Source organism: Accipiter gentilis, chromosome 29, assembly GCF_929443795.1.
Source record: "Accipiter gentilis chromosome 29, bAccGen1.1, whole genome shotgun sequence".
NCBI classification, from domain to species: Eukaryota; Metazoa; Chordata; class Aves; order Accipitriformes; family Accipitridae; genus Astur; species Astur gentilis.
The window spans coordinates 12695413-12715220 of NC_064908.1; the positions used below are offsets into that span (position 1 = coordinate 12695413).

The 19808-nt window shown below is 46.5% G+C and overlaps 1 protein-coding gene across 1 annotated transcript in view; it reads left to right on the forward strand.

Annotated features, from left to right (window-relative positions):
• The window catches only part of LOC126052371 (lactosylceramide alpha-2,3-sialyltransferase-like), a 55658-nt gene extending 38370 nt beyond the window's left edge, over positions 1–17288 (forward strand). Inside the window, 13 exon segments of the mRNA XM_049832925.1 lie at positions 6507–6649; positions 8475–8602; positions 9238–9301; positions 10159–10245; positions 10805–10868; positions 10870–10997; positions 11138–11165; positions 11366–11470; positions 12934–12942; positions 12944–13081; positions 13445–13624; positions 14434–14593; positions 17230–17288. Of these exon segments, the coding sequence (XP_049688882.1) occupies positions 6507–6649; positions 8475–8602; positions 9238–9301; positions 10159–10245; positions 10805–10868; positions 10870–10997; positions 11138–11165; positions 11366–11470; positions 12934–12942; positions 12944–13081; positions 13445–13624; positions 14434–14593; positions 17230–17288 (1293 nt within the window).
• The last annotated feature ends 2520 nt before the right edge of the window (positions 17289–19808 follow it).

The window sequence follows — 19808 nt, forward strand, 5'->3', positions numbered from 1 at the left end:
AAGTTACCGATCCTCTAGCCAAAAACCAGGGAGAGCTGTAGAGCGAACAGAAAGGCTGCAACAGCATTTCCATATAGCACATGCTTTTTCCTGAAATAATCCGTGCAGGAGAGAAACTCTGTAAAAAGATCTGGAGTGACAATCCTGGTATTTATCTGTTCTCATCTACAAAGAATTAAAGAGGTATAAACCCAGCAAGTTCTTCCCAAATTGTTGCCCGATCCTGTAGAAACAGTGTGATCCTCTTCATAGAGGTTGTCTTGAATTATCTGATGGACACAAGGTGGATGGCTCTGCTTTTCCTCCTCCTGTTGTTCCCGTAGGAGTAAGTTCTCTCTAAGAGTTTTCCATAAGCAAAAAGACATATATCCAGGAGAGAAAGCACAGAATCAGGAGAGGAAGGGAAAAAAACCCACCTCTTCCAAGAGTGGAGGACAGAGGGGCTCTGATTCCTGCAGCTCTTGTCTGTCTCTCTGGATGAAGCACTCTTTGCTTGATATCGCCCTGTTGTAAATGCAGCTGATTGATTTTCTTTCTGTTTCTTCTTTTGACTTGTTTATTTTAATAAAGATAGATATTTTTTTTTCGAAACCTAAAGCAAAATGTTCCAGTGTCTCCACCCACCCTCCTGGCACTAAGTGCTGATGGTTATTTCAGTGGTTATAATTTGATTTCTGCCTCTCCTGCTGGGCTGATGTGAGAGAAAAAAATATTTAGAGAAGTTGATTTTTTTTTTTTTCTTTTTTTTTCTGGAGCAGGGGAGGCAGAGACTGGGAGTAGTGTGGGAAGAGGGAAAGAGAATCAGCAAGAATGTACTCTCATTTTCTAGGCCATTTTTTTTTCAAGTTTGCAATCTGATGGACAAAAATCACAGTATAGCTCAGCTAATCAATTGCTTTCTGAAGAATGGAGAGCACCTCATCTCTTTAGGCATTTTTGTGTTATTCTTGGTCTAGTGCAGGGACTGATCATAGCTGCTCTATGACAATGACTTTAGGTTTGTAGCCTGAACTGTGATCATCTCCATTTTGGAAGTGGAGAAGCTAAGGCAGAGAGTAGTAAATTGGCCACTTCCCCTTCAGATTGCCTGTGCAGCCAAGAACCGTGTGTGGCACAGGTGCTAAGGGCCGATTTCCAAACCCAGGATATAGTTAGCACACACAACCCAGACCACATCTTCAGCAGCACTCAGCTCCCAATTAAACTTAGACAAAACAAGGTTTTCACTAGTGCTTAGCAGCCAGCCCTTCTTCAGTGAGAATACTGAGCAGCAGATTTTCAAAGGAGTTCAGCTACTCCTCAGCTCTTGGAGTTTCTTAGGGAAAAGCTCCTGCATTTTGCTAAGAGGAATGTTTTTTTCTTTGCCAAAAATCTGACCCTTCATTTCTAGGCACAGAATTAAAAACTTGTTTATCACTTTTTTCCTAGTTATTTAAGGAATAGCACCCCTCTTTTCCCTCTGTTTGATTTTTCTGGCTTCTAGGAACAGGGCTAGTGATTGCTTCTGTGCATATCTGAAGATAATAGCTTTGCTAAATAATTTTTCCTCTTTTAAAATATGTATCAAGGTTGCCTGCTGCATAGTTTACATTTCCTGCTGTGGAGAAAAATACTTTAATTAAAATGGAAGGGAGAAAAAAAACAACACACAGAAAAAGAAAAAGCCTCTGTAAAAAGAATCCTAAAAGGCTTAAGAGAAGTCAAAATGGGCAAATGAAGCCCTTTGGCAGCCAGGATGCGTTTTGCATTCATGTATGCAGGCTTTTGGGGACTACTTTGCTCAATGCCAGGAGGGAGGTGTTGGTGAAAGCCTCAGCCGCGTGAAGAAATCCAGTTGTATTTCTGTCAAGCAACAAGAGACCTTTTCTCAAACTGCTTGTCCTCCACCTCCTATGGCTCCTGCTCCAGTCTGCATGCAGGACAGGTGAAATAGCTTGGTTGCAGATTATCATGTCTTAAGAATAAGAAGGAAACAGGATCTTCTACCTACTTTGGCCCTGCCTCTTTCCTTCACTTAAAAGCAAAACGTTAAATTAATCCCCTGTGGTTGCTGTATTTGATTATGGGACTCCTTGTACCTGCTCCCCCTCCCTTGGCTTTAGCTTGCCCCCAGGGAAAGCACAGCAGCAGCAAACAGCAAGAAACTCCTAAGTGGGCAAGGCTGATATTAACTCCCAAGACAGATGAGAGGGATGAGAAGTTGCAAGTACAAAATTGCTGCTCAGACCTGCACATTTTCTCCCTAAGTCTAGTTAGGGACTGAAAGCATTACATCTAGTTTTGACTGCAAAGTTTGACCAAGCAGGAGCAAGGGAGGCCCCATTTATAAGTGAGAGTACAGCATGAGTCTGCAAGGCTTACCTGCAGGAAAAATGGTAAGAGAACTCTTTCCTTGTATTTTTAAGCAAAGGAAGCAGCCTGTAAAGTACACCCACTCCCATGCCCACAGTAGGTCTACGGCCAGAAAAGATGAGCTAACTCTCTCTACACCCCTGTCTTGAGATCTTTCTGGGAAACTCTCCCAACTACCTTCTGAGTTAGCGAGCAAGCCCATCCAAAAAACCACTCTGCCCTCTCAAAGCACACCAGGCTACCAGGGCTTCCCATTTAAGGCCAGCCCTGATGCACTGCAGGTGCTGCCCACAGCTGGTGGATCACTGGAGCTCCTTAGCATGGCCAGAGGGAGCAGCAGCTGCCAGCCCTGGGTTTCAGAGGGCAGTGGTGCTCCAGCTGGGTGGCAGTGAGCGGAAAGATCTGCTTGGATGGATTAACCAGGCTTGCAAAGGTCTTTTTCCAGGCCAGAGTATGGGGGGAAGAGGATGGACTGAGAGCATCACAGTGTGCTTCCCTCTGCTAAGCTGGGATTTGTATCTAGCTCATTGAGGATAATTAGATGATCACCATCAGATGGGTAAGCTGAGCTCTCACTTTCTGCACCATCCCTCTAAGAGAAGAGCATATTACTCCTGTTTTTCACCAGCCTGAACCAGCAATTGTCTCTTTGAGCTGTGATGCTGTACCTATATAATTAAGGCTGTCAGTCAAACTCAGACACCTAAACACACAAGCTCCATGGCTTACGAGGATTGATCACAGGACTTTATTGCTTGGCAGTCAAAGCAGCACTTTGCAGGCTCTCTTTGGAGGAACAAACTGTGGGGTTGTGAGAAGCAAGCGTCCCTGGGAAAGCAGTTAGGTGCCTCCAGTGTTTACTGTATATACTAGCTTTGTCCATGGGTCCTGGTCACTGTTTCTGGTTCAGAACCTGCTTCTGGGGCTCAGGTTATGGGTGGGACCTGCCTATGCTGGCAGGGAGTTTGAGTGCTTATCTACTGCCTTCGCTGGTTGGAGCAAAACAGTGAGAGAAGGGCTTGAACCCAAAGCAGCCGCTCTCCTCCATGCACAGGCATCTTGTGGGTTAGCAGATAGAGCATGGTGGGGGACCAATGCTGTGGGGATGGAGGAATGGCATTGGGAGCTCTAGGCTTGTGGGACAGGCACTCAGCCTTCCTGTCTCTGCAAAGTGCCAGGAGAAGTTTTATCAGCCCTGTTTTTGTCTGGTGTTGTCTCCACTGTTTTGCAGGATGTGCATGGAGACAGCATGAATGCCAAATCTATAGCGGGGAGACTCTTATTTGCCTTCTTCCAGTGGAAAAAGCTGGTGATCTAGCTCTGTGTAGGTAAGAAGATCTCAATGCATGCGGAGCCCTGCTCTCTCTGAGCCAGCACTCACCGCTGTGTCCCCCCTCCTTAGGGTCTTGTTGAGCTGGGGCTGTACAGGAGAGGACCCTCCTGGCCACTGATGTCTTCACTGGAGAGACCCCAAAAATGGGAAGTGACAGAAAAGGGGAGGGAGGAGATGTGTTTCCATAAATCAGACACATGCAGCCCTAAGTGTTCCCACAGACTGAGGTGGGGAAGACTTACACATGCTCCCAACACATGGGCATTAGCAATGGGAGCACAGGCCCTGGACACGGTGTCCCCTCTCAGCTGCATATTGATTGTGCCAGCAGTTGTGTTTCCAAAACGGAGCCCCCTTCTGCAAATGGCCCCGCCACATGCAGCTCTTCTCTGCACAGGCTTTGCACTTGTGTTTGTCACTAGTAAAGCTGGCCTTCTCTAGAAGGGCTTTAACTGTGCCTGTTTTGTCTGTATTTTTAGAAAATCAAGTCATCTTAGATGTCTTTGGGGGTGTGGAGAGTAGAAAAGCATCTAAAAGGTGATTTGTTTCCCAAAGTGTAAAAATCTTTTTGTTGTTTTGCACAATTGTAAAGTGAATTTTCCCCTATGCCCACCCAATATGCTGCCTCTCCAGCAAGGGCAAATGAGGAATAACTTCTTTCAAAAGTGTTAATATTTGCAAAGACCCATGTAAGATCTGTATCCTGTGCGATACGTGTGCACAGGTCTGTGGGAGGCTAGAGCAGGGTTAATGTGCTTCTGAGAAACACAAATTAAATTCCTGTGTGTGGGGGGGAGGTCTAGCAGCCACCCTCTGATAAATGCTGCTGTGATCTTTGCAGGATTAGGGTCCAGAGGTGGGTGTTTACCTGTGCTGTGTGTATGTGTGTAGCAGCCCAGAAGTAATCAGCTGATGAAAGCCTCTGGGCTGTGTACGTAGGAGGTCCAGGAGAGACCCACTGACACAGTACCTGTGCAAGCGTATGTAACTGCTTGTGATCTCCCTCCAAGAGTAAAAGAAACCCAATCCTAATTTCATACCATAGTTGAAAGGCTGGTTGTTTGTCACAGGAAAATTCACTGCTGCTTAATGACCAAGATGTGACCAGTGTCATTGTATTTAGATGGGTGCAAATGATGGAGGACTTTTTCCCTTCTGCATCTGCAGTCCCAAATTCACCTGTGTGGATGGAGCAGGGCACTCGGGGTGAGCTGAGCTCATGCTGTGAAGCAGCACAGCACCTTGATAAAGGTGAAGAGCCACTCAGACAAGCTGTCATCCATGTTACAGAACTGCTTTTGGCTAACCTTTTTTCTGGTGTGAACCCCTTGACTTCAGCCTGGGAAGCAGCCCTGGTCAGGACTGGAGGTTTTCTTCTGCCTGTACATTTCTTATTGCTGTTAGCCTTTGCTGTTCTCAGCAAATGCTTTTGTCCTTGGGGCTTTGTACCCAAGAACCGCGGTGTGGGTTGCAGCTGCATCCTACCGCCTGTCTGTGGGATAATGGATCACTTTGTGCAACAGGGGCTGTTTGATGGCCTTCATGGTCCTCTGTCCCCTGTGACATCCTGAGGAGCAGGCAGCTGACAGTTATGGAGATGAAAGGACCAAGGGAGCCCATGCTGTCGATGTGGGACTCCACAGCTCACCCCAGCAGCAGGCACGGCCGGGGGGGCTGCGGGTTCCAGGGAAGGGGAGCCAGGCTTTGGAGCCAGGCCAATCCCACGGAGAGCATGTAGAGTGAGCGAGGGCTTGCCAGGCTCAGGGAGTGCTGCGGTCAATCCTCTCCCCTCTCTGCACTGTCACCGTGTCATTTTAGAGATTGATGTGAGTGATTGCTGGAGTGCTGTGAGGCTTGAGCTTGCAAGCAAATGTGCTTAGCTGCTGGGGAAAAGGATGCTGCATTTACTAGGGTTCATGACCAGAAGCCCCCGTTTAATTTTGTTTTAGCAAGGGGCTAACTCAAATACAACCACTTGGAGGCTCCAAACTCTGAAACAGGGTCTGTTCGTCTGCAGGTCTAATGGCTGCAGGGGCTCGGGAGATGCTGTCACGGGGGAGAGGTCCTGTGGGCTGCACAGTGGGGTGGTCCTGGCTGCGGTGCTGCGGCCGTGCAGCTGCTGTGCCTGTGTCAGCCTCTCCGTTGCCTTCTGCAGGTCTGTGCCTGCAGAGCCTGTACTACTCTGTGGCGAACTCACATGAAAGTCCCATTGCCAAAGTTACCTTTTCTTCTTCCCTTTTCTGACCTCAGTACTACTGCGGTCTGGGTTAAAGGTGGGGCACAACTCATTATTGTGGAAAGAAGAGGCAACAACCCTCCCAGGATAACACCTGGGTGAGAAACAGCTCACCCAGTAACGTGATTCCCTGGGGACTTGGAGGACTGTGTTCTGCCTGGCAGTGACTTGAGGGCAGGGCAGACAGAAAAGTAGCAGGATGAAGCAGCATCGGTGAGCCTGGAGATGCCTTAGCTAGACTGCAGTAAAGATTCCCTGGGGCTGATGGTCACTTCCAGAATGCCTTGTAGACATCTCACAGTGCTGTTCATTGCCTGTCTCTATCTGGAGGAATGAATGAGGCTTACCCGAGGCCAATGATTTTCTAAAACTCAAGCTGTGTTCAAGGTCCTGAACAGCTTGGCATAACTTTGGCTTTAGCTCTCCATCTGTTTCTATCTAAATTCCTCTGTGTAAAGGAGTCCTTTATGTGCTTGAGGGGAGGTGGCTGGGGCTGGCTGTTCATGGGACTGAAGTGGTCAGGAGCTGGGAGACAAGACAACATGGTCATGAGCTCAAAATCCTATGTTAGTGGACCTCTTTAAGAGACCTCCTGAACTATCACTGATTCTCAGGCACAATCTGAAAGCCTTTAGGAAGCTAGTAGGAAATGAACCTAGTTTCTTTCATTGGAGGCATCTTGGTGCTTGCCAGAGATGCTTTGTGTGGAGAATGCCTTTTCTTGGAAGGTTTGCTAGTCATGTCTCATTTGTTTGGGGAATTTTGTTGAGAGATGAATCAGTGTCTCAGTGGCTGCTGATCGGTGGAGACTGGCAGCCTGGGGTTTATGTGCAGATATGCAGGAAGGGAAATAGAGCTAAGTTCAGCTAATTGTTGCACAATGGCATCTTGACACCACTACAAGTGAGTGAGCAGGCCAGCAGAGTGATGCGATACAGATGCGTGTGTAAAATGTCCTCTGAAGGACAATCAGAGAGGAAAAGATGCACTGTTGGACTGATCAATGTGCAGCAAGGCTTTGTCATGGGTGTCATGAGTTTTGTTATGAAATGAATGAATAAATCAAATTGGAAACTGTGGTGGGTTGACTGTGGCTGGATGCCAGTTGCCCACCAAAGCCGCTCTATCACTCCCCCTCCTCAGGTGGACAGGGGAGAGAAAATATAACAAAAAGCTTGTGGGTTGAGATAAGGACAGCGAGATATCACTCACCAGTTACCATCATGGGCAAAACAGACTCGACTTGGGGAAATTAGTTTAATTTATTACCAATCAGATCAGAGCAGGATAATCAGAAATAAACCCAAATCTTAAAACCACCTTTCCCCCACCCCTCCCTTCTTCCCAGGCTTAACTTCACTCCCGATTTCTCTACCTCCTCCACCCCAGCACAGGGGACGGGGAATGGGGCTTGGGGTCAGGTCATCACATGTTGTCTCTGCCGCTCCTTCCTCCTCAGGGGGAGGACTCTTCACTGTTCCCCTGCTCCAGGGTGGGGTCCCTCCCACAGGAGACAGTTCTCCACGAACTTCTCCAATGTGAGTCCTTCCCACGGGCTGCAGTTCTTCATGAACTGCTCCAGCGTGGGTCCCTTCCATGGGCTGCAGTCCTTCAGGCACAGACTGCTCCAGTGTGGGTCCCCCGCAGGGTCACAAGTCCTGCCAGCAAACCTGCTCCAGCCTGGGCTTCTCTCTCCACGGGGCCACAGGTCCTGCCAGGAGCCTTCTCCAGCACAGGCTTCCCACGGGGTCACGGCCTCCTTCGGGCATCCACCTGTTCCAGCGTGGGGTCCTCCACAGGCTGCAGGTGGAGATCTGCTCCACCATGGACCTCCCTGGGCTGCAGGGGGACAGCCTGCCTCAACATGGTCTTCCCCACGGGCTGCAGAGGAATCTCCGCTGTGGCGCCTGGAGCATCTCCTCCCCCACCTTCCTCGCTGACCTGGGGGTCTGCAGGGTTGTTTCTCCCACATGTTCTCACTCCTCTCTTCTACTGCAGTTCCTGTTGCACAGCAACTTTTTCCCCTTCTTTAATATGTTATCCCAGAGGTGCTACCACTGTCACTGATGGGCTCGGCCTTGGCCAGTGGCGGGTCCAACTTGGAGCCATCGGACATAGGGGAAGCTTCTAGCAGCTTCTCATAGACCCAGCCCTGTAGCCCCCTGCTACCGAACCTTGCCACACAAACCCAATACAGAAATGTAACTGGAAATCTGCCCCCTCTCTTCTGGATAAACAATGAAAGGATGAATCAACGTTCCCCAAATGTGTACCAAGAGGAACGACTGAAAAGGGAGATGAACTGGGGGGCCAGAACTGGAGGGAAATGAGATTTTGCTGTCACTGCTGCTGAGGAGGTGGATTAGAAACAGCAGTAAAGACTATTTTTAAAAGGTGTGGGTCATTCCTGGGAAGTACTTCAGGATAGCTCAGTAGCTTTCCAAAGCCCTTCATTATGCAGCCTGCTTCAGCTGCCCTAGTCCTTGTGTCTGATACTGCTATGGCTGCTCCCCTCATCCCTAAACTTCTGCCTTTCTGAGTCTCTCTTGGTAGGTTTGGATCTCACTGGAAGCCTTTCCTGACCAGCAAATCCTTATACTCGCTCATGGGCAGACCTTTGAGGAGAGACCTTGAAAAAGTTCTGTGGTTCCATAAACTGCCTTTCAGGCTGCAGAGCTCAGGTATTGCAACGCCCTTCCCTCAGTGTTGTTGTGTCTTGAACAGACACTGTGCAGCCAGAGACCCTCCCCCTTACGGGGCAGCCCTGAGTGCTGCAGAGGAGATGGAAATACAGCTGGGCATCAGAGTGCACTGGGGGAAATCGGACTGACTGTGTGACATACCTTTGAGAAAAGGTCATAGGCCATGACAGTGGTGATAGAGGAAGAGAGCAGTGCTTTAACTCCAGGCTCTAGCTGTGCCATGAGGGATGAAAAGGGGAAAGCTGACAGCAATGCTTTTGTGGATGGAGCAGGAACCATTGCGGAAGTTACCAAATGCCAACAGAGAGAAGACACTGAGTGGGTCAGTGCCTTTTGCCTTTTTCAGTGTGAGGTACTACAGACCAGCTTTGGCTGCTGGTAGCGCTGGTCATAAGGTGCATGCCTTTTATGTGGAAAAACGCCTCAGTTTGGACAGGGTTGATCAGATGGATGTGACAAGAGTGGTGTCTGAGCAGGCTGTCCCATGTAAAGTGTCCTGGCACTTTATGAAAAGATGAAACCTATCTCTTTAGAGCAGAAGAGAAAGGAGAGTTGTCTCCTTTTGGGGCCACATTTCTTCCCTGAAGACAACTCTTTGACTTCTCCTCTTGCAGTTCTCTCTGCTTTTACCACATTGCAGTTTCTTCCACAGCAGGAGTTGCCTGGATCCTTTGTCTGGTATGAGGGTGGCCTGGAGATGGGTGTTGGGCAAGCAGGTGTGTGAGGGAAATGATAGTTGGGTTGAGAGCCCTGGTTTCTGCAGCAACTTGAAGTTCTCTCTTAGTGTTCAACTTCACAGCCCTTTCTGCCTCTCACTCCTGTCGCTGTTCATCTCCTCTCTCAGTAGGTTTCTCTTTCTCTCCCTTTTAAACATGTCCTTTCAAGCAGCTTTCATACTGATGAACTTAAGCTGCTAGATCACAGCTCCCTCCCTTTAACTTCTGTCATACCCTGATCTCTGTTCTCAGTATTGCCCCATCCCATCTATTTTCTCTTGCTCTAACTCCATCCCAAGTGTGACAGTCCAAGGCTTGGAAAGTTGGATGCCTCCCTCAGTTCTGCCTGCCCACATTCAGGGAGAGCAGAAAGCAAAGTAGACTGTGGCAGCTGTTGTCAAAAGCTTTCATTTGGCTCCTTCTTTCCTCTAATTCATTAGAGGAATTATTCTATGGCCTCTCATTCTTCTTCTCTATAATACATTGCATGCCCTAAGCAAAGGTTCACCCTCCTAATTACCAGCCTGCTGGGTATCCACACTTGACTTTCTCTCCATTTCTTTATCGTCTTGTATTCTCTGGCTAACTAGAGATCCCTCACAATTTTACTGGTATGTTGATGGCACTGCATTGCCTTATGGTCACTAAGATAAGACCCATCTGTCCAGGATACAGCTGGAGTCTTAGTAGTCAGGGCTTTGCTGATTTGATGCCATCCCAGGAGTTACCTTGGAACATCAAAAAGGTCCTCAAGGGATGCTGATCTAACCTGGTGTAAACACTTGTCACTTAAACTCTTGCGATCTATTCTTTTGCCAGCTTATGGTGCCAAAGGTGCATTGTGGTTGGCTCCATCCATGGCCAACGCTTTGGGAAAATGATTGACGCTTACCACGTTATCATCAGGTACTGAATCCTGACTAAAGCCTTAATGATTAATCAGCGACACAGGAATGATAATGGACATGTGACTTTCTTGCCTGGCAAACATAACATCTAGGATACATCAGCTCAGGTAATCAAATAACTTTCTTGCGGTTCAGGGCCAAGCACAGGCACTGCAGGAGCCTGAATTTGTACCACTCATTCACAGATGTTGTACTGGGGAGCTGGATAGCCATCTCCAGCTCAGTGGAGTGGCAGGCAATCCCAGTGTTACAGGACTACATGCATTTTTACTCTGACTTGAGAAAGTAATTTAATTTCTCTGTGCCTCACTTCCCTATCTCAAAAATAGTGGTTGTCTGCCACTGCTGTCTGCCTTTTTATTACAAGGGAGGAACTATTGGTGTGTCTGTGAGGCACCCCATACCAGGGAAGCAGGCTGCCGGGTTGGGCCATAATGTGTGTCAGTGCCCTCAAGTGAGTTCACAGGAGCCAGTGATGTATCTGGCAGCACCCAGCTGCCTCCATGGTTGGGAACAAGTGATACTGAAACTGGACAAATTCTGGCTTTGATTCTCAGATTAAATGATGCTCCAGTAAAAGAGCACAAGAAAGATGTGGGCGAGAGAACCAGCACTTGTCTCTTTTTTCCCTGAATCAGCTCTGCCCAACACTCTGGAAAACAACAGTGATGATGAACTGATGGTATTTGTCCCATTCAAGCCCTTGGATTTCTCCTGGCTGATGGAAGTATTGCTGAAAACAAGGAAAAAGTGAGATGTCTTTAATGAGGGAAGCTTGAAACCAGGTTATTTGTAGTGATATATTCTATAGCTCTAATAATCATGTATCTTTCAAATATTTACTGAGCTGCATAATGCATTTGAGACCTTATTTTTCACTAATTAGAAAGACCCCAGTCTCAGCCACATTGGAGACAGGTGTATGGGAATAAGTGGAAAAGACCAGGAGATCCTTTGTTCCTCTGAACACCCCTGAGTCCTTCTGAGCACCCAGCCAGAGCAGTAGACCACAGCTAACTCAGGGATCTTTATCATGGCACTGTCTGGTGTGCGTGGGCTTGCCTCAAGTATCTCTCTGCCTTTCTTCTACAGATGAAGGTGGGGTTTTGGTACACCAGCCCCTCTGGGAGTACAATGGGAACATCTCTCAGCTCCATACTCTCAACCCATATGTCACCTATGAAGCGATGTACAAACTGCTGCAGCTGAACACATCAAGTAGGGTATGATGCTGCACTGGAGAGCAGACAGATAAGTGTCAGTGTTCTGTGTCTTCCCTTATACCTTACTGCTTCAGTGCCCTACAAGGGGAAGGAAAAACTTTTCATTAGATTAGCTAGTTCCTTCCCCTAGTAAATGGAGTCTTTTTCTATAACATGGTGCTTCAGGTTTGGAGCCCTGCTCCTACCCAGTAAAGGAAGACTTTTCCCCACCCGTCATAGCACTGCAGCATAATTCTTATTCCAGTCTGCCCCATCATCCCTTGCCATTTTGCATTCAAGTCCTTTTTTACAGTTACTTCTGTCCATAGTTCTAGACTTCAGAAAACCTGGTTCTCTAGTGACAAGCAGCTGTCCCATATAAGCCCTTTCATACGTGTTCCTGTGCTTTCCCTGTCTGAAGACCATTACTTATAATTACCTAGCATAAAATGGGAGGAATTTTGTTTGGCATTCCTTAAAACACTCTGTTCTCACAGATCTCTGGCCTGAGGCTGGCTGTTATGCCCACTGCTTCTGGAGTGCAGTTTTCCCCTTCACTGCATGATGGAGGATTATTTCATTAATGAATCTAATGATACTTTGTCTTTGGTCCTGACGATCTTTGTGATGGTGCTGTGCAATCTTTAATTAACTTTAAGCCTGCCAGGCACTACTAGGATGTTTATAATTTGCAACAAATGCAGGAGAAGCTTGAAGGCCTGGTGTGGTAAAATAACATTGTCCAAGGTCATGCACTGACTCTTGGCTGGGGGTGAGATTAGATGCCAAGTCTCCTGACTGCTGAAGCAATGCTGTAAAAAAAGTACATTTCCCTGCTAAAATGTTTGGAAAGTGCAAAGTGGGACAATCCAGGGGAGGAGTGCAAAGTGCTCGGTTAGGCTTGGGGACCAGAGAGCATGTTCAGCTGCTCATGAGCATGGTGGCTGTGCTGCTCCATCACAAGGCTTTTAAGGCAGCGTTTGAGTTTGTACTTGGCCGTGTTAGTTTTACGTGAGCAGAAGGCAGTTTTGTAGCACAGAGGCCAAGGACAGGAATTTAATGTGTGGATTAAAAGAGAGGTATCACACGAAGGCTGCCAGCAGGGAATACACACAAAGAGGTACATGGAAAAGAAAGAAATGCAAAGACCTTGTATAGGCTCTGTCATGGATGTGGATTTGTTAAAAAGTGTGCTGATTTCTTCCATTCAAAGCTTTTTGATTTCCATGGAGCTCTATGTTTTATCAACCCACAGGTGGTATGTTCATGAGCCCTCATCTTCTGCAGCACCTTTTCAAAAGATGCTCCTTGTCTGAGTTTTGACAGTGCTGTCCATGCACCTGTCCTGTTTCATTTACATATTTTTTGCTATATTGACTGTGGAAGAAGCTACTGGTCCCAGCTGCAAAGGTGTTGCTCGTGTCAGTAGTGTGAAAGTATGAGTTTGAAATCCTAAACAGATGTTCTTTCTTTTCCCTTCCCAGAGATATGCCCACCACAGGAATCACTGCTTTGAACTTAGCCCTCCATATGTGCCAAGAGGTCAATATTGCAGGCTTTGGATACCCTTGCAACCATGACAATACTACACCAATACATTATTACAATATGGATCGCTCACTGAAAAAAGAGGTAGAAAATGCCTCCCCTTCAAACTAAGGTCTTCTCCGTAGAGGAACCGACTGGTCAAAGCTGGGAGTCAAGCAGCTGAGAGGTCTGGTAGCTATCGCTGGTGTTACCCATGGAAATTCCTTCTGGGACATGCCAGGGGAATGTGTTGGGACATGCTTTGTTCTCAGGGAGCAGCTTGGGCACAGATGTTGTCACCTTCAGGGTGCCTTTCATCTGTCCTAGTTTGGTGATGAGGGTCCTGTGCAGTGGAAGTCCTGCAAGGGGACTGCAGGCAAAGTTGGGTTGAGCAGGATCCAGTGCATTTTGGGCAGTATGAGGGGCACTGTAAGGAATAATCTATAACTTTGCCTCTTGTCTCTGAAGCTCTGTCAGCACAATATCGCTGCTGAGAGGAGCTGGCTGCTGGAAATGATCGAGTGGGGGATGACTGCTGACATAGCCAGCCCTTCCTTCCAGGCCCAGACTGCAGAGAGAGGGCTGTGCTGCTTGCTGTCTCCTTCTGACACCACTGATGATCCCAGCTGGGCTTCGCCCTTGTTCCAGGTTGTTTTGAGCAGGTCACAGTTTGTCCTGTCACATGCGGGGTGGGAGATGAATCCCTGACATTCAGAGCACTTGCCCTTTCCTCCATTGGCCTCTGCTTTCCACCACTGACTGTTGTGGTGGAGGGTGGTGTTGCACAACCCTTCTACCCTGGGTAATCCCCTCCTGTTCTGGAAAAAGCCATCCTGTGCTCATAAGTTACTTGTGAAAAGCACCAAACTGAGATGATAAGCTGGTCCTCAGTCCCGGAGAAAGGGAGGGGGTGAGTGAGTGATACCTGCCATGGGATTTCAAACTCCTTCCTAAGCAGATTGGAGTGAGAGGGAGTCATACCCATCACTTTGGAAAAGGGCCAGGTTGACCACTCAGAGATTTCAGTGTCTTGCTAATTGTTGGGAAACATTAATGTCTGCAGGAAACAAGAAACATTTCTTTTATTGTTCTGTTTGTGAATAAATGCACTGCTGATTTCAGGGAGTTGGCACTGTCTTATAAGAGGGGGATTTCTGGCCAGGACAGGTGAGAATTACCTTAGCATCACCTCCAAGATCTTCTCAGGGCTTTATGGCCCCATGTAATCCCCTCTTTTTTTTTTCTTTTTTTTTTTCTTCCTCAGCATGCTGTCTGGAGCTTTCCATGTCTCTTCCAGCTCATTCTAAGTATGGAGCCACCCTGCCAAGTCTACTTTGTGTGCTGAAGACCTTCCACATTTAAGAAGCCACCTTAAACCAAGACTTGTCTGTGGCTGACTCATGTCCATAGGGCACCTCTGGGGCCACATCTTCCCATCCTCTACCACTTCCTTCCAGGATGCAGCTATGTCGTACTTCCCCTTCTTTACTTCCCTCGTTGATACTTTCTTCCTGGCCTGTTATCATCATGGGTTCACCTCTGCTGCCTCACCAAAGTGCTGCCTCTACAAGCAGAAAGAACCTACAGTGATGAAGTTACAAGCTGATGGCTATGCTGGTACGACCACTTTGCTGCAACCTCTTCAGCCAGGCGCTCTTTGGGAAGAAGGCTCCTTCTGCACAGCTATTAGAGGGCAAACTCTTAACAGTGGGGTTGGCTTAACTTACATCAGGTTGCACGTGTCTTACAGCAGCAGCATTTGGGGTGTGGGAGCATTAGTACAGTACCCATATAACTACTAACTATTTCCATGGGAGGTGAAACTTCTGCTTTCCCTCCCATTTCCTTCCTCCGTCCTCTTCACTGTGGCCAGGCTTTCAGGGGACTTCCTGTGCTATTGGTGTCACTCCTTTTCCTGGGTAACTTCTCCTCTAGTATCTCAGCCCTGCCTCCTGGAAGCTTTCTGTAACACCCTGTTTCTCATGTTCTGCAAATTGTTAATGCCCTTCACGTTGCTCCTACTGCTATTCCCTTTTGGCCAGCCTGGTTCCTCCTCCATTAGAGCTGAAATGTTTTTTTCCTGATTGGTGCATGCAACTCATGGCCAAAGAAATGCTGACAAAACTCCACCAAAGCTGCCTTGCCCTGGGAGTCTGGTGGAAGAACTGGAGGCCCTGGTCCAGCTTATTCTGAGAAGGGTCCCTTGAAGGCTGAAAAGGGATGACCTAATCTTGCACATGCAAACAGAACTGAACTGAGCTTGGGACAAAAATGCTGTTTTAATAAATTACTCTTCATCAGCTAAACACTGGCTTCAGGTTTTAGTCTGTACACAAATAAGTCTTTACTCTCTAAATAACATGATAGCCACACAGGTTTTGCAGATTCCAAAAATACAGTGTTCCAAACGCAAGCAAATATGTGTTTGGATTTGGCTAAACCACTCTTTTTGAATTTATTGCTTTGTAAGTAATGGAAGTGGGCTCTCAACTATGTGGACAATTAATATTCTATGTAATTCTCCTGGTAGAGTAAAATGGCATAAAAATCATAATGTCTAAAAGCTGATGTATAAAGCATGCTATGAACTAACCCCAGGAGATGGTTAACATTTTCTCACTAGGTAACGCATATACAAGAACTTCACCACGGCTTGCAGGAGCTGTGTCTGCACTTTCTGCCGCAGTTGTTGCAACATTTTCCTGTCATGTAGTGTCAAGTCATGATAATGAAATCATAAACAAGAGGCTCAAGAGTCTTAGCGTTGGTCACTGCCTGTGGCAGTGCTCTCTGTACTTGCAGCAAGCATGTCTGCTACACAGCTTTTTGCTCTTATGTTTCGGAGCTGGCTGGTTTTCTCTCAAAGCAGGGTTCTGTAATCTCTCTAGGTAACCACAATTCATTAGAGCTACCTCTTGTTTCAAACTTTCCTAGAGTGTCAGAGCAATGTGGTAGGGGCTTAGCATTTAACCATGCATCGGTAGTGGCACTGAGTCCCCAGATCAACCTTTCTTGCATCCAGTTTAAAAAGTCTGAGATCTGCAGTCCTCCATGCCCTACACATCTTTTGTATTTGATAGTCTGAATAAATCCTTGCCCTACAGCAGACTCGTTATTATCAAGAGAACTGGGGGAAAGGAGGTGGAATATGCAGGATAACGCAAAGCCACAGTAATACAAAACATATGTAAATTAGGCTACAAGATACCATAATAAGGATGTAATGGAGGGGGAACGAAAAAGAAAATTAGTCCTATTGTTGCTTCAGTAGCAAAAGCTAGCTTTGGTCTGAGGTGGTAAATCCACCTTTCTTACGGTGGTGGAAAGGTAATTATACTCCTTCTAAGCACAGGGCATTTCATGCCAAGGCACTGTGAACATCCTCACATCGATGATGACTGTGAATCCCCGGCTTTGTGGCCAGCCGAGGGGCAACCATGGGTCATCTGAGGCAGAAGGGGAGGGAGCTGCTGGGCTGTTTGGTGCCAGCCTGTCTCTCTCCAGGGGTCAAGGGAGCTCCACCACCACTCACTGCCTGTCCACGAAAGCTTGGCAAGCAAGTCTGGATGCCTCCACCATCTGTGTGAAATCCTTCCAACCATTTAGATTAAACATTGACTTCAGTAAAATGTAGGGCTCCTAACTGACCTGACATAGTCCATATGGAGTAGCTGCCACAGATAGTGACTATCTTGACACTGATTAATCACTTCTTCTAGTTGTGTATTTGTCCCTGGTTACTTGACACAGTTCTTCCCTAATAGCTTTTGAATAGTTCTGGGGTATTCACATGACCTTGGCTTTGGGGAATACCCCATCTGATGACACTCATTACCTAATTCAATGTAGGCTTGGCTGCTTTTCATCAAACTAACTTGGACACTAGCTTTTGGGTTTTTTTTCTTTCACCTGTGTACACCAGTATCTGCCCTTTGCTGCAATGGGAAACACCTTAGCTATGCTGGATTCTCTTTGGTTTAGGTGGCACCATTTGCAATGGGCTGGGGCTTGGTCTGTGCTATATAGCATGTAGACACTGTCTTGATTCCACCTCCATGTCCTTACCTGTCACTTACAGTCACAGGCATGACAAGCATTCTGCATTACTGATGCTCCTTGCTTTGAAACTAGCAGCTAAATGATCTGTAACTAGAGTCAATCATTGCTCAGACAGACAGCAGCGAAGCTGTCTAACACCCCAAACTAAATGCAGAGTTTCTCTCTCAATCTGAATGTTGTTCTCTTCTTCAAAGGTACGAGATCCAGAAGCAAAGGCAATAGGTCTTCCAGGCTGATCTTCCATCAAGTGTGAGGTTATTACACCCACTTCGTATGGAGAAGCGTCACAAGTGAGAGTTAAAAGCATCAAGGCATTCTAGTAAGGACCTGTTCTGATGATACCAGTTTCTCAGCTCCTTCACCAGCCTTGGTGCAGGGTGCGTGTGGTTCAGCGCTGTCTCTCTCCAGTGTCTGCCAGGTCAGTCGGGTTGCTGTGTGAGGCGGTGACTCACCAGTTCCGGGAAGCAATGTGTTTGTGGAATTTGCAGCAAAAGGATCTTAAAGCAATTTTCAGATATCCTCCCCCCCCCCCCCCCCCCCATTTTTCCTTGTGATTTATAGAAATTGTTTTTCCCAGCAGAAAGGCTGGGAAAATTCAACATACTGTTAAATTTTTGAGACATTTCCTTTTGCTTTTCCTATGCACTCAGACAACTTTTTAGACTTGGACAGGTGACTGACTTGCTGAGTATAAGGACTGGCGATGTGTCAGCTGAACCTCAAGGACTTGGTAACTGTATACACATCCGAGCCTAGACCCCAGCTGCAATGTGACATGATTTAAACTTAATTCACCACAGGTGACTGCTAAGCCCAGTCATATTAGCTGATACCGTGCCAGTCAGGAAGGCAAATATGGCCAGTGCTGCAACCCATCTGAGAGCAATACTGGGTCAGCTGGTGTTGCCTGACAACATGCCTGAGCTTCTCAAGTACTTTGGGAAGTTCTTGAGGTCCTCCCCATCTCTAGCTCCACAAATACTTTGTTGTATAAGCGCCAGCATCTTAGGAATGATCTCTCCTGTCTGATCCATGACTCACAAACAAATAGTTGTTACAGATGGTCCTTTCAGTTAAAATAAGACCTGGTTTGTTTAGTCTTGAAATAATTCTTGCCATGCTTCTCAGCCTCCATTTGCAGATAGACTTGGCGAACTCCTTAGGATGACTACTGAGGAAAATATATCCTCTCTTCCAGGTAATAGCTGTTGACCCACATGTGATACCGGGTTAGCTGTGACCTTGAAATCACCTTAGATATGGACAGCCCTCTGCGTTTTCATGGCGATCACCAGTTGTCTCATCCAAGAGTTTAGCTAACTTTTCTTTTTGGCTGGAGTTTACAAATTATTTTCTTTTAATATAAGCAAGGACATGATGTTTTGTCAGTCCAGCTACACTGTGGCCATCTTATGCTATGTAATACCTTGCTTCAGATCACAGAGGTTGAGTATTCGCTGTCTGCTGTTGTGTTACTTATAATAATGTTCAGGAGAACAAAGATTACTTGGGCCTGTGTTTTTAGAAACAGAGATTTTCTGTAACACCTCCTTTCTAAAAGATCTTTGATGATCCCACCAGTAAATTGCAGCATAGTGAATCACGTTTCATTTTAGATGTTATTCTTGTCACTTTAAAGGATTCCAAATAATACTTTTGTTTCTTGTGAACCGAAAGAGGCAATTACATAGACATTATGGCTTTCTACAGTCATTGCACATTGTTGCATGCAAGCTGAAGAATATGAAGTTAACCAGCATTGACTTTCTAAACTGGTGGCTGGATTTGATTTGCTAGCTTGCATGTTTTCTGCTTGTGCCCCATCCCCTGCAGTTTCTATATGATTTGTCCTTGAGCAAATTACTATGGTTATTGTGAAACTGTCCCTTATGTTAGAAGCAGCACATTCTTTGAATGTCCTTCAAGCCGTACTTTCCACTTGACCCCTGAGCATGGCTGTTGGACCGATTTTGTGATGCTCCCAAACTCTCCAGCATCTTCAGTGAGTCTCCATTGAAATGATAATTTCTGGAGCATACTTCAGGCTCATCTCAGCTTTAGATAAAAATTAAATGTGGATTGCTTCATTCTGCATATTGAATACTAAAAGATGCACTCATTTGTCCTCTCTGCAGACACATGATGCTCTGCCAATTTCCTTAATCCAGGCACAGAAGCAGTAGCAATTGTTTCCACTCAGTTTTGATTCCATCTGTAAAAGGAAATACCTGCAATCATGAGAGGCTTTTCAGAACAAGGATTTTGTAGAACTTGCCCAATTTCAACAAACTTTTTGTCTGCTGGCTTAATGGGCACTATCTGGCTGCACATCAGAGCATCAGTTTTAGTCTCCATTGTGCTGCCATATGTTTTTCATTGCAGAGATCATCTGTTATTTTAGGATTTCCCCATCTCTCAGTGGCCCTCTACTGACCTGCCAAAGAAGTCCAATCCACCTCCCGTCATATTTTAAACTTTTCTTTGTGAGTGGATTGCTCACTGGAATCATACTGCAGTTTATATTTAATATTAATTTTCACAGACTTTCATGAGCAGTCATTGCCTATTCCATCTACTTCTAGACTAGTATCCCACCCCCATCTCACATTTTTGCAGCCTCTCTGTCTATGTGGTGTTAATAATACCCAGCAACCCTATGGCTGGATCCCCAGTAACACTTCTTAGTTATCTACAGAAAGACAGGAGTAGATACATGAATGCACTACCATTTATCAGAGTAAATGAAGGCAGGGAGCTTTATTAGAAGGTTCAC